The following is a 26384-nucleotide window of genomic DNA, read 5'->3' as shown; positions in this document are numbered from 1 at the left end:
CTGACCTTCAAAAGTTGCACATTGTAACAGTTTGACTACCTAAAACATTATAAAATATGATTATTTATTATCAGATTTTCTTTCAAAATGGTTCTTCATTTTTAACTGCTATTTTAAAAATAAAATTAATGTGGAATGGAGAGAATATTGAAAGTATTTCTTAGTTTCCAGTTGGAGGTGTGGAGACTCAGATGATAGGAGTATAATTTCCCCTCCTTTCTGCCCTTTAACTTGTGCTCAAAAGCATTTCCAAAGGCTTACTTATCACTTTATCACGTATTAAAGAACTCTTCCAATTACTTTCAGTTCATTTCAAACTTATCTCACCTAGATTACAGAGTAGTTCCACTATTGCCAACAATCAAAGAAATCACAAAGTGGTTAAGTGTACATTCCAAGATAAATATCATCCTTAAAATTTGAATGGGAGATGAGAAAATATGCAAAGAAAAACTGTTTTATAGGTCAGACTTATCACTCATTCAAACTCACTGGCCAACCAATTTATAACTAGTATGATGCCTTATACAGAAATAGCCAAGTCTTTCTGAATGTTTTAGAACAATTAGTGTATTATAGGTTTATTTGTTTGATAAAAAACTCAAACACTAATAAATAGCAAACATTGCTGGGATGATAGAAAGGCCCCTGGGATAGGAAGCTCAGTCTTGTGGTATCACCTACTCCTAAAAACTCAAATTGCTTCTAACTGAAAAGCTCTGATAAATATAAACGCTCTTGATCCTTTTGTACATCATATCTAAAAGGCCTTAAAAGAAAAGACAACTTGACCAATATCACTGCTATTATTAAAATGAACCATGTGCATTTGTGCTGGGAACCTGGAGGTTGGAGACAAGACCGCCAGAGGGAGAACCACCGGGTAAAAAAGTTTGAAAGTGCATTTAGTGACATTGCAGCTTCAGTAAAAACAGAATAGACAAACAGTAACAATTTGAGTTTCTGGTCAAGGATTATAAATTCATACCCTGCCAGATGGAGAGGAAACCAAATTTTCAACACTGTTTCTCCTGAAATGAGAATCTTTCTGAAATCTGGGAGTTTTTTTTTTTTTCCCTTATGAATAAGACAGATGCTTTATATAATCACAGCTAGGGGAAAATTTGTTTTAGGAAAAGTAGGTTTATAATGCTAACCAAGGTTTTCCAAAGTCTTACTCAAACATAAAGGAGTTAAATCAGATAACTTGGTTTATATGTGACAGCATTATTACCATGAACCAAGTTTTGTTTTAACATAAAAGACATCTACAGTTGAGCAAACTAGCAGAAAACTTATGATACAGCAGGATCATAAGTATTACGGTAGTGGGTGGAAAAGGAGTATAACCAACAAGATTAATGTTGGAATTTTAAAGCTAGAAACAGTAAATCTTGCACACTACCGAGAAACATGAACATGAGGAGTGGCAAAATAAGGAATACCTTTGGATTACTTGAGGCAGTAAAATACATGCTTTAAGCAGACAATGGTATTTGATTGGATGCCCAGTACAAACAGGGATTAAAACAAAGCAATCCAGATACTGGAAGGTAGAGGATTAAAGTTTGTAGAGTTCTACAAGGACAAAAATAGTGATGCCCTGACAGCTCTACCACTTCAGAAATTAATAGAACAGTCTGTATTTTATACAGACAAGACAAGCAAAAGCATGACAGTGAATTGCAAGTTCAGCTGCTTAGGAAAGACATACTAATTCTGACTTTCTGGATTGCATTCCTAGCTATGGATGCAATCATTCTCAAAAGCTCAAAGAGCTCTGCCTGGAACACAATTTGATTTGGTTGAATTCCTTTGGCAATCAGACAGGGATTATATCACTAGGTTCAGTGTGCCACATGAGAAAGCTGAAGTAACAAATTCAGTGCATTTGTGAACAAGTTTAGGGGTTATGCACAAGAAAACAGTGTTCTAATACGTGTAGACGGTGACACCAAACAGCTATGCTGGAGTTCCTGCCACCCATATGGGAGACTTGGAATTAGCTCCTGGCGGTGAGATTTGGTCAGCCATGGCCAGTGCAGGTAATGGGGATTTAAGCTGTGGGCAGAAACTCGTTGTCTTGAAAATAAGTTAAAAAAAAAAAAAAAAAAAAAAAAAGGAACAAAAGCTCCCAAACACAAAACTATGCTAGGACATACTTGTGAGGTCAATTGGGCCTGAAAAGAATGGTACAACTATGGTAGGTAGTTGCATTCATAATGGAAACACCAATACTGTCTTCAATAATTTGAATCATCCAATCTTTTTTAAGTATATGAGTAACACTAATTACAGGGGAATAAAAAGCCTATACTCTATCTCCATTTGATATTTGTTTATTGAAATAGCATTGTCACATTTTATAGGATGCACTACAGAGACTTTCATAGGTAAAAGTTTTCCCACAAAGGTCACAAAACTGCAGGCAAGGGAAATCTTGACCCAATTTTACTGAGAACTTTCCCTGAACCTCTCTGGAAAAAAAAAGAGACCATTTTATTTTTGACTTGTATCAAAATAAAGCTACTTCCCAATGACAAAATATCCTTGGATCAGAAAAATCAACTTCATTTGCCAACAGTTCTGATAAACACAAAACATAATTACAAAATGACAACATCTACTCTTTGGGCCCCACTGGCTGAACTATGTGACTCCTAGTGTGGCTTCCACTGATGTGAGAGGCCACTCCCATGTCCCCTTATTTCACAATTCTCTTGTCATAAACTCACAGTGGTATTTAGACAAAAAAAGGATTTCTGTGCACTAAGGTATGAAATTGAAGGTAACTATGTATTACTAAAAGTTGCAGATTTAGTTGACACATTCAAAGGAAATGCTGTGCCTATTATTGATGGAAGTTGTTATGCAATATCATAACTTCGCCCCATATAAAAAGTTTCAATACAAATTTTTGCTGTTAAAGACTAGTTTGGGGTTATTTTCATACATGCTATTGTGAAACGATAATATGTGCAAATCCACTGCTGTGACACCACTGATAAGCAGGTTACTTCCTATGAGTTGTCAGCAGCACATGTACACACAGGGATGCATTCAATTAAGTATGTATCGAGGTTATGTCCTAAGAAAATTGCTAATGGATCTCAACTGGTTGAAGTTGAAGTTTAAGAAATGAAATTATATCATCCACATGCAGACTAATAAAGAAATAGATGTAGTGAAGTTGCAAAAATTTACCTACAGTGATACACTTGCAGATAGCCTCACTTCCCAGTGATAATATCTCAATTAAGTTTAGGATATGTTCTATTTGGTACTTTGTGGATGAACTAGAAAAGAAGATGCAGATGAGGCTGACAAACCTAAGAGGAGGGAAAAGATTCACCAACAGCCTTGGAGCCATTAAAGGGGGCATCATGATGTTTAATGAGATCCTACAATAGGCAGGAATTACTCTCATTGTAGCTGGCAAATCTGCAATATATGAACCAGTTGGGCTAACTTGGATGTCATGAATGAGTGAATTCAATGATCATACCAAAACTAAAGGCAGAGCTGATTTAAAACCCAATTTGAATACTGTATGAAAGGTAATAAAAATGTTGATATTTATAAGTAAAACATAAGAGTATAGAAATAATGTTAGATGACCAGTTTTGTGAGTGAAAATGTCATTTCAAACCGATTTATTTTCTTGCTTGATGAGAAAGAGCATTCTAAAAGCAGTGTGGCCAGCATACAATTACAATGCTAAAGAACAATGAACTAGCAGAAGCACAGGGACGGTGAACTGCAGAAACTAGGAAATAGAGTCCAACAAGGGAGGAATAGAGTGGAGTTCCCATAGTGGGGATGTCAGCTGAGGCAGTCCATTCATGATGTTAATTACAACAATGGAATGGAAATGTTTTAGTTGAGACTTAGTATTTTCAGTTTCTCGCTGCACCAAGCTTCACAAGTCCCAGTAGTCCCATAAACCAACATTGGTGTTTAACCATTAGATTGTTAAGAAACTGATTTAAACTTGGAAGCAAAATGATTTGCATGACTGCAGATATAGCATCATGGATTGTTTTGAAGGTCATTTGTTATGTCTTTGAAAAATATTTGCAAAAGTATCCTTTAGGATGTTAATTCTTTAAGCTTACTACATCATAGGTAGGGATTCAAATTCAATGAAGTGTAGACTGGAAGAATGGATGACAGATAAAATGTCCTAAGACGTTATCCATTAAATCTGGTGAGGAAATAATTTCTAGTGGGAACTAAGGCCTAAAGTCTAACATACAGTATCACAAGGGTGTATTCCAGATAGCCTAAAACTAGGAAATATCTTATTGGAGCAGCGGAAGCAATAAACAATCACTTATTTTATATACTTATATGTATAAGAAACCTTAGGCTCAAAAAAGAAAATACATGTTTTAAAACGGAAATCTAAGGCACACAAAGTACTAAAACAAGTCAATGAATTACCCTATTTTACATATTCAAGAAGCAGGTATCTACTTGTACAAGATGATGGTCTATCAATGGACAAGTCGTTATTTACAATCCCTTCATATTCCTTTACTTGAATTAGTCAAAAGCTTTAAACTGATACTTTGCACCATATATTATTTTAATAAGTTAGAATGAGTTTTTCTTTAGAGAGCTTACTGGAACTGTTTGCATTTGCACCAAAATTAGCATTTGTGGACTTCCTATGGCATTTCCAAGGGAGAAGCACCATTAGGTTTTCTATACTCCCAAGGAATCTGACACTTTAAATGTCATAGCACCTCTGCAGATTAAAGGACTCAAGTATTTCATTGAAGGTTCTTCATGTTCGAAACAAGTTTTGGGGTAATCCTATTGTGTTTTCTGTAAAAACGAGTCAATCAAGTAACTGGGAAAATATACTGGGAAGACTAAAATAAACAGAAAACCTATTTTCCTGTTAACTAGAGCACAGGCAGTTACTAGGGAAGATGAGTTTTCATTTCCCCAAATTAATATGCTAAGGTGAATGGATGAATTAGTTCTTAAAGGACAAAATTGTTTTTAATTCCATTCCTGCTGTTTGTCTGGGGCAGGGAGGACATGAGATGGCAATAAGGAATTTGCTTTCGCAGGAGATTTTTCTATGGGATTTTTTCTTATTCTGATGTCAGAACCATTTTCAGAAAAATAAGGCAATTCAGGAAGGGGAGGGTTCTGGCAACTGAATTATTGTATTTTATCACCTTGAAACATTAGAAGCATTTGACCCTTCTGAATCCTATTTCCTTGCAACTGTTTTTGAAAACACATTTCATGGATCATATTGGAAAGTCTGGGATGAAAGTAAATTGAGGCCAATGTTGCTCAATGTATCAGAAGAGACCACTCTTACTTAGTTCTGAAGACAAAGTTAATCAATATTGGTGATATGTTTTCTAATCCCAGTCATAGAGATAATTAATAATCTTTGCATTATCTATTTTATACAAGTAGCTAGTATGTAAATGTGAAAGGACACATTAAAAGAACACAAACCATATACATGATTAGAATACATACTGCAGTTAACACGATGGAACTCTACACAGCAAGAATAAATGATCTCTTGTATGCAAATATGCACAAACAATAGACAATAAGATTCTCATACTATACTATTTCAAGTTACTTTAAAAAATAGAAAGTGCTTTTAAAATATATATTTACAATTATGAACAGCCTCCAACCATTACTAACAATAATGAATTATTTTATAGAGGAGAAAGTTTGAGAGAAAGTATTTCATTGGTTTATTTCAAAGAAATATGCCACTTTTCTAGCAATGATTGGAAGATGTTGGAACAATGGCACCATGAAATAATAATTCAGCTTATGTTGAACTGTGTCAATGTGGAGAAGCACCAGGAGCTGTGTAGAGTTAACACTGTGGGTCTTGATTTAACATCATAGAACATGAACCTGGTAAAATCTGCTAAAAATGACTCGTTTCATAGTAAACAGACTTAATTTAAAGCACCAAACTGAGTGATTCTATCAAGGTTAACGCCTAGCCAAAACATTTCTTTACGTATTTAAAACTATAAAACTTTTTATTTTTGCTTAAAATGTGCACCTTCTACCAATTGTCAAGATATAGTCACAGTTAAGTACCCACCCCGGATTTTTGTTTTGTTTTGTTTTTACCTCAGACTTGAAATGGGTGAGATGAAGATATAGTAACCGACAACATGACTTTCTTTAACAGCACCTTGAAAAAAATCCACTGCACTACCAAAGGCATAGAGAAGGGGAGAGAAGCCATCAGACCCAATGGTTATAGGGCCCTGCAACGTGTGTGAGAGCATAAGGGGTCACGGTGACAACATTATTGTGGGTTAGCGTTAATGCTTTATGAGACGGAATTTGGTTGAATTCATTTACTTCCGGGGCCAGCACAGCACCCTCATTAGCTGCCTGGTCTGTCTGCTCTGAGGCTTTCGTTTTCTTATTCTTAGGTTCTTTAGCCTCGAACTTAATCTTGTTCAGTTCAAAACCATGCTGGGGCTTATTCAGGTTTTTGTGCTGGTAGAACACGAGGGAGAGGCGAGTGGGATGGTTCCGATTTGGGAAGGCGACAGCAGTGGTAGCGTGAAGCTCTCGCCGGGCACACTCAATCAGGACGGAGCCGTGCGTGGGCGCTATGGCCACCCCACCGATGTTGGGATCCAAGAAGACGTGCTCGCTGTCAGACCAATACTCATCAATGTGGGGCTCCTCGGCAGGTGACAGCAGGTCGTCGGATAGCTGGTCGTCTGATGGGGGCTCATCGGCCTCAGAATGCTGTTCATATTCCTCCCCCAGAGAGGAGGCAAGCTCCTGAGCAGTGGGCACGAAGGGGGACTGCTGGTTTGACTGGCTGGATGATAGCTGCTCGGGTGGCCCAGCGGGAGGCTCAGAATAAACCGTCCCGTTGTGCGGAGCAGCCGCTTCCCCGGGATGTGCCACGCCGGGGCATGCTCCAGCAGCTGCATCAGCACCACGGTGTCTTCCGGAAGGCATCGGGCTACTTCGTTCAGAAAACCCAGACGAGGCCCTTCCACTATTCTTGAACGGAGCTGTCGTGCTGGAACCAGTCTTTGGGGACCAGGCCAAGAATGGAGACAGGCTTGCCCTCACTTCGTGAGGAATGGATTGGAGCGCCACGTTTTTAATGTTCTCTGAATTTTTGAGGAGAAAATGCAATTTAGTTAAATATGTTATGTCATGTGGTATCATCTGAGTTTTATTTCCTAAACAGAAAAGGATATAAAGTGTGAAAATAAACACAAACTACTTTGGTAGTGCTTGTCTTTAAAGAATAACCAAACAATATATACAGTAATATGAGAAAACACTAATGCTGGCCAGTTTTTTCAATTTATTTAAAATCTAATGCACCCAGGAATTAAAATCTGTGTAAGGTCTGGAATAGCTTTCCATCCAAGGACTTCTCATAAATATTATTCCTTTAAAAAGATTTGAACAATAGAAATTCATTTCTTAACATAGAAAAATAATAGAAATGTGCTCATTGACTATGAAGTAAAGTACATGGAATTTGCAAAAAAAAAAAAAAAAAGAGGTTTAAATGCATTTAATGCATTTTTAGGTTTTGCATGACCTCAGTTTTGAAAAAGTAAAAAGTAATGTGTCTCGGTTAATCAAGGAATCGTAATTGTCAAAGTAAATAACTAGGCAAAAGGAAGTCATATAAAAAAAAAGGCAAGTTGGGCCGGCATTACGGTGTAGTAGGTAAAAGCTGCCGGCCGAGACAGCGGCATCCCATGTAGGCAGCAGTTCATAGCCAAGTTTCTCTGCTTCTGATACAGCTCCCTGCTAATGTCCTAGGAAAAGCAGAGGAAAATGACCCAGGTGTTTGGGCCACTAAATCCACATGGGAGACCAAGGAGAGGCACCTGGCTCTGACCTGGCCCAGCAATGGCCATTGCAGCCATTTTTTTTATACATCTTTTAAAAAACAATGGCAAGCAAGAGTCATTTGCTCTAGCATACCCACACAAATCACAAAAAATGGTGACACTATTCCGAGGGACATTGTACATCTTGTGAAGCTTTGTTTTATCATTGTTTTTGGAAGTGCAAATGCAGTGAAGTTTAGAAATGAGGAAAAGAAAGTCATGATGTGATGGTAAACGTTGATTCGCTGAACACATGCAATTCTCTCTGATGCCACAAGCAGAAGGCAACACAATTTGTGTTTCCAAAGAGAATTTATGCATAATAACCAATCCTGTTGTAGCACAGCAGGAAACCATCACTGTAATCTGCGGAAATATCTATTTTTACAGAGGTTTAGCTTCCCAACAGAAGGTACCTAATGGGAATGAAAGATGAAAACCGGTACATGTTCATCACTGAGGGTAAAATGTGGCCTGGGATGCCCAGATCCTGTATCAGGGTACCTGGATTCAAGTCTTAGATCTACAGCCTTTGCAAGCTTCCTCCTGTTGTCTACCCTGAAAAGGTGATAGCTCAGATTCAACTAGCAGATGAAAGATGTCTGTCTATCTCTGCCTTTCAAATAAACCAAATACATTTAAATTATCAGTGCTTGACCCAGGCCGAGCTTCTCCAATTCTGATCCAATACCCGGCTAAGGTATCTGGGAAAGGAATGAAAGATGGCCCAAGTACTTGGGCTACTGCCATGCACGTGGGGTACCAGGGACAGAGTATCTGGCTGTGACCTGACCCAACACAGAACAATGCAGCCATCTGGGGAGAGAACAAGCAGATGGAAGATCTCCTTCTCTGCAACTCTGCCTTTTGAAAAACTAATTAAATTGGGGACAACGCTGTGGCGTAGCGGGTAAAGACGCTGCCTGTAGTGACGGCATCCCATATGGCACCAGTTCAAGTCCCGACTGAACCAGAGGATGGAAGACTTCTTTATGACATTAAAATAAATAAATAAATCTTAAAAAAATAATAAAATTTTAATAAAAATTTAAGTCACAAAAAGAATTTTGAAAAGTTCTTATGGGCAGGATTACAAAAGGATAGATCATAGATCAACTATTGTGTATATGGTTACCAGTATATAAAAATAAATGTTGAGAAAAGTTAAAACATGACAGCCAAGGATAAAAAGGAGATGGTTGTTCCTTACAGGCAGCAAGGACCCAGACATATGAATCATAACACAAATGGAAATCAAATCAAATATGGGTAAAATGAAGTTGCATGCAAGATGGAATGATCAGCTTCTCACAGTAACTCTTCAGCTTTTGTCTTTATTGCATCTTTTCCAGCATCACATAAATGCCTGTACTGTCATTTTAATCCTGTTATTAAGAGGAACTGTCTTACAAATATGAAAATGAAAGAAGCTAAGGAATGTTGTCATTCTAAGTTTGAAAAGCAGTAGAAACGCCTGTAGCTCCCTAGAGATACGGCTGAGTCTGGAACACCTGACATGGCAGAGCTAGGGATGGTATCAAAGAAAAGCAGGGAGGCAGACAGTGGATATCATGCTTAAGATGCCACATGGGATGCCCACATCCCATAGAGCAAACTAGTATCTGCAATAGGTCAGGAACTATTATAAATAGTTCAATACTTTCATTTTTACAATGAATAAAAACAACATTAATGCAAGGAGGAGGTCTGAGATGGCTGATATTGAAGAGAACATAAATTTAAAAATAGCATATATTCATTGGTGCTAGTGCTGAGGCTGACGGTGTTAAGAAGCCACCTGCAGTGCTGATATCTCTATGGGCAAGGGTTGCTCCACTTTGGAGCAAATGAAGCTAAAAAGCACAGTATGATGACCCAAATCCTTGGGCCCCTGCACCCACATGGGAGACCTGGCTGCAGCAGCAATTTGGGGAGTGAACCAGTGGATGGAAGCTTGCTTGTCTCTCTCTCTCCCCTTCTATATAAATGCATCTTTACTTATTTGACATTTCTTTATTTATTTAAGAGCCAGAATTACAGAGAGGAAAGACAGAGAGAAAGGTCCTCCATCAACAGGTTTACTTCCAAAATGGCTGCAATGATCCTGTGTATTCCCAGGTGCATTAGCAGGGAGCTGGATGGGAAGTGGAGCAGCAAGGACACAAATCGATGTCCATATGGATTTTGTTGCTGAAGGCTGTGGCTTTAAAACCTGGAGTGGGCATTTGGCCCAGTGGTTGGCTATGCTGCTGAATAGGAAACCTTAATCCCATAATCAGTGCTGAGGTCGAGACCCAGCTACAGCTCCCAATTCCAGCTTCCGCTAATGCGCAGTGTGGGTGCGCAGTAGTGATGACTCCAACAGTTGGAAGACCAGAATGGAGTTTGTAGATTCTGGCAAAGGCCATGTTGGCTGCGGCAATTGCGGGCATTTGGGAATTGACCGAATGAAGCTCTTGAACTCTATTTCTTTACTATATGTTTAAGGTTCTTGGCATTAAATACAACCTATGTGGTTGATTTCCAAGTTATACGTTCTGTCAGAATTTCTTATGTAACTGCCCATCTGCCACCACCACACACACACTTCTTGAATACTGATCTTCTCAACCCACTCCTGCCCCACCTGTTTGTCTAAACTTACCCTTACTGTACCCTTTCCATTTCCTTAGGCCAAAAATTTGGGGTGAAAACATGATAATTTTTGCTTTATACTCCATTTTTAGTCTGTCCAAAATCCTGTTGATTCAGGAACACATCTGGAACGAGGCATTTCTCACATTTTCACTAGCCAATCTAGTCCAATACTCTCTATGAGCATAGATTCTACAGGGTCCCAAGACTTTTCTATCCTCTGGCCCTTTTTATTTGTGACTCAGCCCAGCTACTGGAGAGCTACATTTGAAACAAATCAGAGTTTTCCTCTGCTTTGAAACCTTGAGTAACCTTCCCCTCACTCACAACATAGGCCAAGTTCTACACAGCCTAGGATGAATGTCGCAGGCAAATTTGAACTTCTCTCTTCTTAGCTCCTGCTGTTCTGCTTTCCATTCTGCTCTGGTCATGCTGTCCTGTTGGCTTTCTTCAAGCAATCGGTGAATTTTGGCCTCTGCAACATTGCACCTGCTATTGCTTCACCTGCTATGTTAGTTATTTCTCCAAACCTCCACTCACTGAATCCTTCTTTGACTACCATACGCAAATGAAATCCTTTCTAAACACTATGCCCCATCACTTTCAGATAAGTATTCCCATACAACCAGCTTTAAGTGACATTGAGTAATATTTGTTGACTACTTAAATTGATGTTTACAATGGTCAAGGAAGCCCTTCACAAAGATATCATTTCATCTATGCCAAGAATCACCAGGTCTTCAAACTAGATGGGGGATTCACAAAGACAAAGATGATAATTCCTTCAAAAATAAGACAAGAAAAGGCCTAGTGTTCCCGAAGAGTGGGTTAAGCCACTTCCTGGGATGTTGCATCCCATATGGAGTTCTGGTTTTAGTCCCAGCTACTCTGCTGGATCTAGCTCCCCAATAAAAAGCCTTGGAAGCCTATTACCCACGTGTGAGACCCAGTTGGAGGTTCAGGATCCTGACTTTGGCCTGCCTCACCCTGACTGTTGTAGCCATTTGAGATGTAGACCAGCAGATGGGAAGAACTCTGCCTCTCTCTTTGCCACCCCGTGTTTCAAATAAATAAATACATCTGTTTATTTTAAATGAGATAAAAAATTGGAGAAAATTACTATTAGGAAGTTCACTTTTTGTTGGCTTTTAGTTTTAAAACCCATTTAGAAATATATTCAATATTCTAACACACCATAAGAATACAGACAAATGTAGATTCCATAAAAATGTATAATCTACCCCGCAATTTTTCTTTTCATAATGCTTAATCCCCGAGGCATCAGCAAAGATATAGGAGAGAAAAAGCAAGGTGCAACCCCTTCTTTCAATGAAAGGTGTGCCAAGACAACGGACAGGTTCCACAGCGTTCACCAAAAACTGGCAGGGACCAAGTCTTACCGTTGTGGGTTGCCGCCGACGAGTTATTCTTCCGCTTGCCGCGAGGCACAGGCTTCTTCTCCACGGCCCTAACCTTCCGCTCCAGAACCTCCGTCATCATGGCTGCCCTCTTCTTCCCCGAGCGAGGAACGGGCTGGGTGAAACAGGTTCTTCGTTTGCGGCGCGGCGTGAGAACTTCGATGGCCCCAGATTTGATCTTGCGCTCCATGCCTTCCTTGGAGCCAAACTCATCGGTATCTGCAAGTTTATAAAGGGGAAGGACGTGGAGCTGCTCATCTTGAGGAACGACACCCAGTGAACGGTTATCTTCTCGAGTTAAAGTACAAACCTGATAGAAGAGAAAATAAAGTGGGAAACTGAAGTCCTGCACAAATATCAGTTAGCCCTATCTTCATTATATGCCTACATCCCAGTGTGAGAGGGAACAGAAATTCGATTTTCTTTTCCAAAAAATATATTAATTTCAAAGGCAGAGTGAGAGAGAAAGAGGTCTTGCATGCATTGTCTCACTCTACAAATGGCAACAGCCAGGTATGACATAATTTTAAAAAGAGAACATTTCCATCAAGTTTGTGGAAAAGGGAAATTCACAGAAATTGAAATTTTATTTCAGTGCAAAATTTAAAATCCAGGTACAGGTTTTTCATAGAGTACATATTATCTGTGAAATGTTGTTAGATCTTATATTTGTATCTAAGATTCTGTTTGTGCATGCATTGTGAGGAAGTAGTTACAAACAGAAGCTGCCCATGGACATACCACAGTGCTTCCATTGTTCATGTTGTGGATGTCCCTGTGGGAATGGGCACAGAAGTCTAAGCAGGCGGTGACTCCAGAGAAAGGACGACCTTCTTTTCTGCCAAGCCGACATTCTCGGGCAACATGTTCATATTCTACCTGTAAAGACAAAGTGTGAGACACAGTGTTAGAAGACAAAAAGTATCGCCTTCAGGGTGCCGCTCTGTAGTGAAGCGGGTAAAGCCATTATCTAAAGTGCCAGCACCCCTAATCTGAGCCAGTTCAGGCCCGCTTGCTCTACTTCTGATCCTGTTCTCTGGTTTGGTCTGGAATAGCAGTAGAAGATGGCCCAAGTGCTTGGGCCCCTGCACCCACATGGGAGACCAGGAAGAAAGCCCTGGTTCCTGGAGCAGCTCCACTTGGTACAGCCAACTGGGGAGTGAACCAGCAAGTGGAGGACTTCCCTCTGTCTCTCAGCATCTCCTTCGCTGTGTAACTCTGACTTTCAAACAAATCTTAAAAAAAAAAAAAAAAAAAAAAAAAAAAAAAAAAAAAAGAAAGAAAGAAAAAGAATTGCCTTCAGAAAAATGTGAAAATTAATTTCTGGCAAAGCAGTTAAATTAATCACACTTTGAGAGTCCCGGATTATCTAGATTGTAAAGTGCTATCGTTGTAGAGTTGAGTGACATTTGAGATAAAGAGCCTTGGAATACCAGAGAGGATACTAACGTATGTGGGTGATGAATAAACAAACATTGGAACCTAAATAAGGTTATTAGAAACGAAGGCAAGTAAAACTGCATTAACCATACATGCAGATTTCTAAATATACATGCACTTATGAACCATAACAATGATTTTATAACCTGGTTTTTCATGTGAAATTGGAATTTAATAGAACATATTATATGTATTGTATTTTTTTTTTTTTTTTTTTTTTGACAGGCAGAGTGGACAGTGAGAGAGAGAGACAGAGAGAGAAAGGTCTTCCTTTGCCGCTGGTTCACCCTCCAATGGCCGCCGCTGCAGCCGGCGCACCGCGCTGATCCTGGCAGGAGCCAGGAGCCAGGTGCTTTTCCTGGTCTCCCATGGGGTGCAGGGCCCAAGCACCTGGGCCATCCTCCACTGCACTCCCTGGCCATAGCAGAGAGCTGGCCTGGAAGAGGGGCAACCGGGACAGAATCCGGCGCCCCAACCGGGACTAGAACCCGGTGTGCCGGCGCCGCAAGGTGGAGGATTAGCCTATTGAGCCACGGCGCCGGCTCTATTATATGTATTGTATTAAATAGTTAAAAATAGACCTCTGTTCATAACACATTTATATTTTGCTTTGCTATGATTTGGAAGTATTTCCTTACAAACTATACCTTGTCTCCTCGTGTTCTTGATGGCATCATTCTTAAAGTTTTATTTGAATGGCAGAATAACAGAAAAAGAGGCACATACAGAGATCCAGTAGAGATATCTACTGGATATTCTATCTGTTTCCCAAATGGTGGCAACAGCAAGGGCTGGGCCAGGCCAAAGACAGGTACCAAGAACTCCATCATGGTATCCCATGTGAGTGGGATTCCAATATGGGATGCAGTTCTTCCAAGTGGCATTAATGGGTTTCAGCCCAGACTACTTTTATGATTGTAATTGCCCTGCCAGAACCTCCAGCACAATGGTGAGAGTAGACATCCAAATCTTAGGAGAAAAGCTTATCATGATCAATTGTTATGTTACTGGTCAATTTTTTGTACCTTCTCTTCAACAGAAGGTAGCTCCCATCTATACATAATTTTTTGAAAAATGTTTTCATCTGAAAAAATGAGATCTTGTCAAACGCCCTTTCAGCATCAATAAAGATTATCTTATTCTGAAAATGCTATGAATAAGTGTAAAAAACATACCTGATTTTGGTAAGCAACAGGAGCATACTGCTTATAAATTGGAGCTAATTCTGTAGCCAAACTTTGCAAATTATCTTCAAGGTTTTTTTCCTATAGGAAAAGATAGTCCACATAGATTATTTTATAATGACATATAAAGAGTTTAAGGTGTTAAATTGGATTACACAACACTGCTGACCAGTGGTTATTGTACAACAAATGTGAAATAGGCTATATCAACCCAGTGTTCTCCTTTCTACACCAGAATGGCAAGAAAATGAAGACTATTTGATAGGACTCTGAGGGGCATCAACAGCATACCAACAGCCAGGATTGCTACTGATAACAGAGTCGTGACACTTCTAAGGAAATTGTCATCATGATGGAGTATCCCAAAGGTCAGCAATGACAAGGAGAAATGCAGAAGGGAGTAAAGGGAGGTTTTGGAAGAACAGTTGTAAAAAAGTTTTCCTGAAATGATTATGCTGCAGTTCAGTTAGAGACTCAGTGAATGAATGGTGATAACTAACTAAGTCAAATGAACGAGACCAAGAGGCACAACAAAGAGAGGACCACCAAGCGGATGGTTTTGGATTATATGTAAGCTCCAGTCAGATCAGTTCACCTGAGGAATGCATGCTAATTCTCTCTGAGAAAATTATGTCAACAGGGTCCAGAGTGAGACATATATCATCCTGAAATCTTGTTTAAATGTGTGTAATGTTTAAAACAACTTAACCAAATAGAAACAAATTAAGTACAACTTGTATTGTTGTCTGTTGGTATTATTTTCTAATCTTAGCCTCATTATTCAAACTACAAAAATTCTTCTGTCTGATTACAAAACATCTATGCGGGTGCCACGGCTCACTTGGCTAAATCCACTCTCCAGGCCATTATTCAAAGAGCATCTAGACATCTCATGAAAGGACAAAGGTATCAATGTCCCTCTCCTCAAAACCCTTCCATTGTCTTCCAAAATTCATGACATGGCTTAGAAGGTACAGCAAGCACTAAACGCTCCCTCGCCTGGTGAGCTTCAGCCACACTGGCCTCTGACAGTTCCTGGAATGAGCCAAGCATCTTCCTGTGATTAATAACAACCATAAGCAAAAACTCATCTTACACTCATTAACCACTTTACAGTGCTATTGTTAAAAGGATGAAAATCTGCTAGGCATGTTGATATTACAAACGTATTTTTATACTGACACATATATCCATCATATAATATGGAGTAAGAAAACTGGTTCATTTTAAGGGAGAACTGACATCACAGTATCAAGTGTTCTGTTCTTTATGATCATTTGGGGTATTAGCAAAGGGTCACAGCTTCGTACCTAAAGGTCAAATAAGACTTTTGTTTAGACTTTTACTTAGGTAACTCACAGAATTTGATATTAATGGAAGGTTTTAAAAAATGTTATATCTTTAAATGTTTACCACTGCTAGATATTTAAGATAATGATATTTAACAAGATAGACTTCTAACTAGTCATCTTGTTAAAACTAATAGTAATAATTTTATAGGTTTTTAAAACTATCTGCAAAGACAGTTCCCTTTCTGAAATCAAAGGGATTGTTATTTATAATTTGAACCTTTTCAAATGTTATAATAATTGCATTATTTGTATGGTTAGATTAATTCCTGCTGTCTTATTTCTTTATACTGCATGTTAGTGATTTTTATACCTCCCTCTGACAATTTATGAATGGACTGCATAAGTAGTTCAAAAAGATAAATTCTCTATCATTTGAAAAATTTTCCATATAAAATGCACATTTTTGTGAGAACATCAAAATAAAAATATTTTAAAAACCTTTTATAATAGTTCTCTAAAATGAAATAAGACTAAATGCTATTTCCTGAAAGTTTTATTTGTGTACATGTATTCACATAGTGGGTCATAATACAAAAGAAAATTTTTTAAGTTCTTGGTCACTGCTCAAAGTTTGAAAACACAAATGTTAGAATTATGTAAATCTTTTCCCCCAAACAGAGCATCATATATGACCATACTTAGTGTCTATGGGTACCCCACCTCCTCCCACAAGTTTATAAGACTATGGAATTTATTTTAATTACAAAATTAATTACTAAACTTTACAGGAAATTTGACTAATTGTGTTGCTCACCATGGCCTTGTGTATTGGACAGATTGGTTCCGGTTTCACATATCTTCTTTGTCGATTACGTCGTTTAGTAATTCTTTCATAGTAGGTCTGTGGGTAGTAAACTTTCTGAGTCTTGGAAGTGTTGGCAAATGGCTTTTTCCTACTTTGGTTGAGAATAAAAATCTAGGTTCTCTTTAACAAGGATTTCCTTTAGGGTAGGGGAGCAATAGAAGGGAGCCAGGGACAATTGAAATTTGGGGTTGATAGTGGAAGACTTTACCTACGTTATTTAGAATTTTTATTTAAATATATATTCACTATTTTAATGCTACTTAATCATATTTACATTTTCAGTGTTTAAAAATTTTAAAGGAATGTACTTAAATCCTCAATGCCTCACTCACACATAAAAAGGACACTTACGTGTAAGGGAGAGCTGGGATCAATTCTAAATCTTCTGGGGCTAGGACTTCGCCCGAATTTGCACCCATTGAAATACATACTCCAGGAACAGCCGAAAGAGAATGAGGCTCCGCAAGTCTCAGGATCGATTCCTTGACAAGTACAGGTACGACTGTGAGACAGGAATTGCAAAGGAGTAAGACAAGGCCTCACACAAAACATTTCAGGTACAAATGGTTAGTGAATGGTTTAACATTTATCTAAATTACAGCATTAAAGACATCCTTTCGGATCCCACATCTCTAATCTGAGTGCCTGGGTTCAAGTCTGAGTTCTGCTTTGGAAGCAGCTGCTTTTTTCTTTTCTTTTCTTTTTTTTTTTCTTTTGACAAGCAGAGTGGACAGTGAGAGAGAGAGAGACAGAGAGAAAGGTCTTCCTTTGCCCTTGGTTCACCCTCTAAAGGCCGCCGTGGCCAGCGCACTGCGCTGATCCAAAGGCAGGAGCCAGGTGCTTCTCCTGGTCTCCCATGGGGTGCAGGGCCCAAGCACCTGGGCCATCCTCCACTGCACTCCTGGTCCATAGCAGAGAGCTGGCCTGGAAGAGGGGCAACCGGGACAGAATCCGGCGCCCCGACCAGGACTAGAACTCAGTGTGCTGGTGCCGCTAGGTGGAGGATTAGCCAGTTGAGTTGCGGCGCCGGCCGGAAGCAGCTTCTTACTGCTGTGTATAATGCAGGGCAGAAAGATGTGAGCCACCTGGGAAACCCGCTTATAGCTCGAGGGTCCTGGTTGCAGGCCTGGCTGTTGTGGGCATTTATATTCCAATCTCTACTGGAAAATAACACATCTTAACTATTTCTCTCTCAAAGAAAATAAAAGTAAGTCAATAAAAATGTTAAGCCACGAACAAACATAGATGCCATATTTTGTTGGGGCAAAGCATGGCAAAATTGCCACCTGCAGTGCCTACATCCCATTTGGGCACCTGTTCAAGCCCTGACTACTTCACTTCTGACTGAGCTCTTTGCTATGGCCTGGGAAGGGGGGCGGGGGGGGGTGTCTTTGGCAACTGAAATGCATTGAGTATATTAGAAGGAGTTACCATCAACTTCATGACATTGTACCTTCATGGCCAATCCACTGCAACTAGGATTTGTTGATCATTATAATGGTATTATATAAGAAAATATCCTGATTTTCAAGGTTAACTACAGTTTAAAGTATTATTTAAAAGGCATAATACATGTGTCTGGCTCTCAAGTGGACCAATCTATAATAATAGTGTGTGTGTATATATATATATAAAATGTAAAATACATTTGTTTGGCTATATAACTATATTTGTCCTTAAAAGTCAATGAAGTGTCAGTGCCCCTTGTCCTGGCTGTTCTTCCCACAGGGGAAACCTTGACTGAATTTCTGAACCTGACTTTAGCCTTGTTCAACCATGGTTGTTGTGGGTATTTAGGGAGTGAACCATCTTTCTCTATTTCAGTGGGTCTATATGTCTCTCATGTCCTCTCAAAAAGAAAAAGATAGTCTCAACAGATAAATAATTCAAATTCCAGAGATGAGTCAGATATAAATACACAATTGTTTTTATACAATCAGGTCACAATTTCAAGTCTAAGCCAAAAGAAAGGCAAACATATTACATGTTTCAGATATTTATGTTTTAAACAAGTACTAAAAGAAAGCATAGGGAAGTAAATAGACAGCTTAATAAAGTGTTTGCAAATCATATCACAAAATATCTAGAAAAAATATGAAGAGTAATCCTTTTAAAAGAATCATTCACAATAATTAATTGATCGGTCTTGCCAAGAAAGAGGAATCGCAAATGGCTCAACCATATGAAAAAAGTATTCACGAGAGTCAAATTGACACTAATCCATTTCACTACTTAATGGTCAAAAATTCAAATTCTCCATTGTGGTCACTGGCAAGACTACAGGGAAACTGTCACAATGCAAAGAGGAAATGCAAAATGGTCACTCGCCAGGGACAGACCTTTGCTTTATGTGAAAGCCCCCCTCCCCTTTTAAGATGTATTTATTTATTTGAAAGTCAGAGTTACACAGAGAGGAGAGGCAGAGAAAGAGGTCTTCCAGCTGATGGTTCACTCCCCAGATGGTGCAATGACCAGAGCTGTGCCAATCCGAAGCCAGGAGCCAGGAGCTTCCTCCGGGTCTCACACATGGGTGCAGGGGCCCAAGGACCTGGGTCATCCTCTACTGCATTCCCAGGCCATAGCAGAGAGCTGGATTGGAAGTGGAGCAGCTGGGTCTCAAACCGGCACCCATATGGGATGCTGGTGCTTCAGGCCAGGGCATTAACCCACTGCGCCACAGCACCGGCCCCCAAAAAATGCTTTCTAAGTGTTAACCCACTGCGCCACTATGCTAGCCCCAAAAGTCCTTTTCCTGCAGACTGTAGGAATGGGTGGCTTCAGCTACCAGAGCAAGAAGCAATGAAACAATATTCTCAAGGAGAATATTTTAACATAGCCCTAACTTACAAGGAAGTCGCCACCTAAAATCCTTTCTCATGGAAATGCCTTATTACGTGGTTAATTAACAATTTACCATCAATAACAGAGATCTGAAAAGTAAAGCAGTACAAAAGAAATGTGATTACTTTTCATTGAGTGTACATCTTCGGTCTGTGGGATGGCCGTTGTATGACCTGAGGTTCTCTGTGAGCTCCGAGTACAGTCTGTCAGCCATGGGCAGGGGAATGCCTTCCCAGATCATAATGAGCACCACGATCACAGCTGTGGAACAGTGGTGGCCTGGACGCTTCCGCACCAAACACAGAACTTTCTCCTCTTCACTGCTTCTTCTCAAAACCTGCAAAATCAGAATGCATTCATCTCTGAAATGCGACTTCCTACATTCAAACATAAAGCATGTTCTCAAGGGGGTGAAACTCAGAGGGCAACAGAACCTTCCCACTAGCTGCTTCCATTAGAGTCAACACGGGGGGAAAAATGAGCAGAACAGAGATCTGTTTTATATGCAAAAAACAGGCTGTGTTGTATGTCAGTGTTACAGTTTGCACAAATGACAACAGAGAATCCGGTGGAAACCTTAATGCACTGTTCTACTCTTCCATAAATGATAAGAGTAGCTAGATAGAAGGAACCATGAAATCACATTAAATACAAAATTGAGGTGTGACTGGCCAATATCCCATATTTAGGTGCCTAGGTTTGAATATATGAGTTGTTCCAGCTTCCAGCTAATGTGCACCCGTGAAGACAGGCCGCAGGACATGGGAGACCTGGATTGGGTTTCTAGCTTCTGCCTTACCACAACTAGTCTTGAAGGCATTTAGGCAATGAATGAATCCTCTTACTCTTTCAACTTAATTTAAAAAAAAAATGAAAATTAAATCAAGGGGAATGATTAATAATACTAAATAATAATAAAATAATACTGCTTTTATTTATTACAAAGGCAAAGAGATAGAGACAGAGTGCTTCATGTGCTAGCTCTCTCCAAGTGCTCCTTTTTTTTTTTTTAAGATTTATTCATTTATTTGAAAGTTAGAGTTACACAGAGAGAGAAGGAGAAGCAGAGAGAGAGAGAGGTCTTCCATCTGCTGATTATTCCTCAGTTGGCCGCAACGGCCAGAGCTATCCCGACCTGAAGCCAGGAGCCAGGAGCTTCACCTGGGTCTCCCACATGGGTGCAGGGCCCAAGGACTTGGGCCATCCCCCACTGTCCTCTCAGGCCATAGCAGAAAGCTGGATGGGAAGCCAGCACTGCAGACCAGTGGCTTTAGCCATTATACCATAGTGCCCGGTCCCCCAAAGGAATGGAAGAGCTCAATCTTGCTCTGCTTTCAAAAAAACCAAGGGAATATGCAAACACATGAGAGTAATAAAATATGCACAATAATAGCCATTTAGCAATGTGTTAATGGGGGTGTAAAATAATACAACTGGAATAGGAAATGAGAGCTGGCCTGCAATGGGGATTCCAAGATGCTCTACTGCTGATTGATCTCCATGGTAACGTGCCTGGAAAGTAGCTTGGGCCCCTGCACCCATGAGTGACCTGGAGGAAGCTCCTGGCTCCCGGCTTCAGTTTGAATCAGCCCTGACCATTGTAGCCATTTGAGCCTGAGCAGATAGATATTTCTCTGTTGATCCTTCTCTCTCTGTAACCCAAATGGCCACAATGAAACCAGGAGCCAGGAGCTTCCTCCAGGTCTCCTACATAGGTGTGGGCCCAAGCACTTGGTCCATCTACTGCTGCTTTTAAGAAGTGGAGTAAAAGGGACTCAACCTGGCACCCAAATGGGATAATGGCGGTGTCATGTCTTAGCTTTGCCAAAACACTGGCCATAATAAATAAATATTTTTAAAACTGCATATTAAAAATAAAATGAAAATTTTTCAAAATTATGAATAGGATCAGATCAATCCATTAGTACCTTTTCTTAATAGTTAACCAGGGTAAATAAAACAAAGCTGCTAAGTTACCTGCAAAGTTATGCTCATGGCAGCACTATAAACAATACTCAAGACCAAGAAACAAAACCATAGGTCCAACAAATTATGTATAGATCAAAAAAATGGAGCAAAAATGTACAATGGAATGTAATTTACCCTGCAAAGAAAGGAAACTCTATCACATCTAGAGCAGGGATGAATCCAAATGACATTAAACAAAATGGGATGGGCCACTGTAATCTCTACTGTAGTAAGTATAACAGATTTAAAGAACAAAAAGCAGAATGGTGATTACCAGAAGCTGGGAAAGAAAAAGGAGTTGCTTTTTAATGGGTATAGAGTGTGCTCAGGGTTGGCACACTGGTATATAAGGTAAAGCAGAAACCTGAAATACTGGCATCCCATATGGGTGCCAGTTCAAGTCCCAGCTTCTCTACTCCCGATCCAGCTCTCTGCTATAGCCTGGGAAAACAGAAGATGGCCCAAGTCCTTGGGCCCCTGCACCTGTGTTGTGTGGCAGACCTGGAATAAGCTACTGTCTCCTGGTTTTGGATTGGCTCAGCTCTGGCCAATTGGGGAATACCTCCCTCTCTGCCTCTCCTTCTCTCTCTGTGTAACTCTTTCAAATAAATAAATTTTTAAAAAAATTTAAAAAAAGGAAAGAACTAGGAGATGAACTTCTCTGTCTCTTTGAACTCTACATTCAAATGAAGATATCAAAAACAAAATTCTGGAAAAATGTAGAGAAACTGAAACTAAAGAACATTGTGCCAATGTAAAAAGGATGAAGGATGGAAGGCAGAAGTGGTTTTTTAGGAAGCAGCTTGTAACTGGAAGGGAACCAGAGGAATGATCCTGAGGTGCTATTAATATTGGATGCTGTGTAACCAAGTCTGCTTATTATGTAAAAACTTTATGACATTAAAAAATCTGGAGTCTTCTGTGGATAGGTTAGGTTAATAAAAGGTTTACCTTAATCTAAAACACATAAAGCAGAAATTGCTTCGTTACTTTCTGGCTCAGGACTTTGTGGCAAGCTTCTTAATTTTCCATAGTTGCTGAGTTAGGATCTGAGAAATGTGAGAAACCATTCTGTGTGTTTGCTTTACTGCTGCATAGTTGGCTTCCAGGGACAGAACTCGGCACATAGGAGGCTCACATCAAATATTTGTTGAATGAATGGTCAAAAACCACAAAAACCCAGTGTGGTTGCATTTTATGAAAATTCCAAATACTACAATTTACACTTAATTAATAAGATGAAATGTGACATTTCAGAAACAGATTTAAAATGTTCCATACATCATAAAATAAAAACTTTTTCTCATGAATCACATAAGTACTGCTTTATAAATTGCTGATGCGGATGGTTAATGCTGTATGCAAGTGCTCACAAATGGTGTCCACAACCACTGTGCTGTAATTTTTAAATATTTATTCTAGAGACACAAAGATGATGGAGGGAGCTCCTTTCCTCTGGTTCATTACTCAAATACCCACAACGGTCTGCAGCAAGGACAGGACCAAGCCAGCAGCTGAAATTGCAGTCCAGATCTCCCCTATGAGTGACAAGGACCAAACCACCAGATCCACGAACTGTTGCCTTTCAGGAAGTGCATTCCCAGGAGCTGTGATTAGGGACTCAAACCGAGACACTTCAACATGGCACAGGGGCACCCATGCCTGCCCCTCAGGTAGTCATGCTTATCCTTTCTTATTAAACTTCTTATAGTATTTCAGTTACTGGGCTGAAGTATGACCCAAACTGAATGATGCTGAAAGGAAAGATGTTTTCGGCCGGCGCCGCAACTCACTAGGCTAATCCTCCGCCTTGCGGCCCCCGGCACACCAGGTTCTAGTCCCGGTCGGGGCACCAGATTCTGTCCCGGTTGCCCCTCTTCCAGGCCAGCTCTCTGCTGTGGCCAGGGAGTGAAGTGGAGGATGGCCCAGGTGCTTGGGCCCTGCACCCCATGGGAGACCAGGATAAGTACTTGGCTCCTGCCATCGGATCAGCGTGGTGCACCGGCCGCAGCACAGGCCGTAGCGGCCATTGGAGGGTGAACCAACGGCAAAAGGAAGACCTTTCTCTCTGTCTCTCTCTCACTGTCCACTCTGCCTGTCAAAAAACTAAAAGATCTTACTACATCCCTTGAAGCTAATTCAAAAAAGAAAGAAAGAAAGAAAGAAAGAAAGAAAGAAAGAAAGAAAGAAAGAAAGAAAGAAAGAAAGAAAGAAGAAAGAGAGATGTTTTCAATGAAAGGCCTTTGAAAATAGAGTATCATTGAGATATAATTGGCACATCACTTGATTTTAGTATATTCACAGTTGCATTAGTATGACCAAAACATATTATTAGAAATACTCATCCCCCTAAAGGAATCCCCACATTAGCAGGCTCCAAACTGGAGACCATGAAAATTTCTACAATTTCACAGGCCATGTTAACCACTAGTCTACTTTCTACCTGTATAGGACTTTTTGCCTACTTCATTCACATACCAAAATGTTTATATATTCTGTAGTATTTATTAGTCCTTCATTCTTCTAAATATTAAATAACATTCCAATGCAGTTACTTTAGGTAACTGAATGTGCAGTATTTTATAGTGATTTTGATTTTCAATTCCTTGATCACAAATGATATTGAGCAATTGTTTCCTGGTTATTTTTTTCTTTTTAAGTTTTATTTAATAAATATAAATTTATTACAGTTTATGGATTACAATGACTTTTTGCCCCCCCCTCCTGGTTTATTTTTAGTTAGCATTGTCAATGTATTCAATTGACTTGGGAGGTTTTGTTTTTGTTCTGTGTGAAAGATTCTTATCAGATATATGATTTGTAAATAATTTCTCTCACCAAAGGTGCAGGGGCCCAAGGACTTGGGCCATCTTCTAGTGCCTTCCCAGAGGATAGCAGAGAGCTGGATCAGAAGTGGAGCAGCTGGGACTTGAACAGGTGCCCACATGGGTTGCCGGTACTGCAGGCGGTGGCTTTATCTGCTATACCACCGTGCCAACCCCTCTTTCATAATAATCTCATGAGCGCAAAACTTTAATACTGCTGGCATGCAATTTATCTTTTCGCAACTATTTTTGGACATTTATGTTGCCTAGTATCATTTACTATCATGAAATTGTATTGGAATTCTAGATAAAAAATAAATTGTGCAGGTCGGCACTGTGGCACAGCAGGTAAAGCATCCACTTTCAGTGCAAGTATCCCATATAGGTACCAGTTCGAGCCACAGCTCTCTGCTATGGTCCAAGCCCTTGGTCCCCTGCCACCCACGTGGGTGACCAGTTTGGATCCTGGCTCCTCTACTTCTGATTGAGCTCTCTGCTATGGCATAGGAAAGCAGGAAAAGATGGTTCAAGGACATGGGCCCCTGCTATGACGGAGTTCCAGAAGAAGCTCCTGGCTCCTAACTTTGGATCTGCCAAGCTCCAGCAATTTGGAGAGTGAAGCAGCCAATGGAAGACCTCTCTCTCTACCTCTGCTTAAATAAATAAATAGACTGGGGTCAGTGATGTGTAGTCGTTCAAGCTGCCACCTGCAGATCTGACCGACACCTAATGTACCTGGGAAAGTGGAACAAAATGGCCCAAATGCTAGGACCCTTGTACCCATTGGGAAACCTCCCCATTTCTGTTACTCTGTCTCTCAAATAAATAAATCTTAAAAAAAATTGACTGAGTATCTATATACTTAGCCTTGTGCCAATAACTAAACTGTTTCAATTACTTAACCATGAAAATTACATTAAATTTGTAAAGGGTTAATCCTCCAAAGAACTTCACAGAACTTACAAGATCAAAAATACTGTTATGATCATAACAATGAAAGAAAGGAAGCAAAAAACAGAACCTGACTTTATAATCCAAAGTGAATAGAAGATCAAACATATTCATACAAAACTCTTAGGATGTCACTGAGTTTCATATCCAGTTCTACTCCTAACTCCAGCTACATGCCAGTTTTAACCCTCAGACACAGCAGTGATGGCTCAAGTAATTGTTTTCCTGCTGCCTACATGGGATTGAGTAGTTGGCGATGCACTATTGCTTTCTTGGGCGCATTAGCATGGAGAAAGATTGGAAGTCAAGCAGGCAGGATTTGTACCAATGCCCATATTGGTTACACTTAGCAGCTTAAATTGCTATATCACATTGCCAGATTTATTTATTTATTTTAATGGCAGAGATACTGATAGAGAGAAAGAGGGCCGGCGCCATGGCTCACTTGGCTAATCCCCCGTCTGCGGCACCAGAATCCCATACGGGCTCCGGGTTCTAGTCCTGGTTGCTCCTCTTCCAGTCCAGCTCTCTGCTGTGGCCTGAGAAGGCAGTGGAGGATGGCCCAAGTGCTTGGCCGCCTGCACCCATGTGGGAGACCAGGAGGAAGCACCTGGCTCCTGGCTTTGGATCGGCGCAGTGTGCCCGCTGCAGCAGCCACTTGGGGGTGAACCAACGGAAGGAAGACCTTTCTCTCTGTCTCTCTCTCTCTCTGTCTCTAACTCTACCTGTCTAATATACAAATAAAAAATCTTAAAAAAAAAAAAAAAAGAGAAAGAGAGAGAGAGTGAGCAAGAACTGGTTCAGTCACCAAATGACCGCAACAGACGGAACTGAGCTAATCCAAAGCCAGGACCAAGGAGTTTGTTCTGAGTCTCCTGCAGCACCAGCATCCCATGAGTGCCAGTTTGAGTCCTGGCTGTTCCTCTTCCTATCCAGCTCCCCGCTAATTCAGCTGGGAAAACAGCAGCAGATGGTGCAAATGCACGGTTCCCTGCACTGACGAGGGAGACTCAGATGAAGCTCCAGGCTCCTGGCTCCTGGCTTTGGTCTAGCTTGCCATTGCAGCCATTGCGAGAGTGA

The 26384-nt window shown here is 40.2% G+C and overlaps 1 protein-coding gene across 9 annotated transcripts in view; it reads right to left on the bottom strand.

Moving 5' to 3' along the window:
* Window positions 1-624: 624 nt before the first annotated feature.
* Window positions 625-26384, bottom strand: part of TET1 (tet methylcytosine dioxygenase 1) — a 113288-nt gene continuing 87528 nt past the window's right edge. For 5 of the 9 annotated variants that reach the window (XM_008270043.4, XM_051823231.2, XM_051823230.2 and 2 more), the window contains 7 exons: window positions 19686-19897; window positions 17071-17221; window positions 16669-16755; window positions 14554-14643; window positions 12680-12817; window positions 11921-12248; window positions 625-7145 (listed from right to left, as the gene is read on the bottom strand). In XM_008270043.4, the coding sequence (XP_008268265.3) occupies window positions 6250-7145; window positions 11921-12248; window positions 12680-12817; window positions 14554-14643; window positions 16669-16755; window positions 17071-17221; window positions 19686-19897 (1902 nt within the window). In that variant the 3' untranslated portion in view covers window positions 625-6249. The remainder of the gene's footprint in view (window positions 7146-11920; window positions 12249-12679; window positions 12818-14553; window positions 14644-16668; window positions 16756-17070; window positions 17222-19685; window positions 19898-26384) is intronic. The other 4 variants (XM_017348738.3, XM_070057768.1, XM_070057767.1 and 1 more) reach the window with 1 other exon arrangement.

Source organism: Oryctolagus cuniculus, chromosome 15 (assembly GCF_964237555.1).
Source record: "Oryctolagus cuniculus chromosome 15, mOryCun1.1, whole genome shotgun sequence".
Taxonomy (NCBI): domain Eukaryota; kingdom Metazoa; phylum Chordata; class Mammalia; order Lagomorpha; family Leporidae; genus Oryctolagus; species Oryctolagus cuniculus.
Note: the sequence above shows the minus strand (reverse complement) of the source record. Positions and strands in the feature narration are given on the sequence as shown.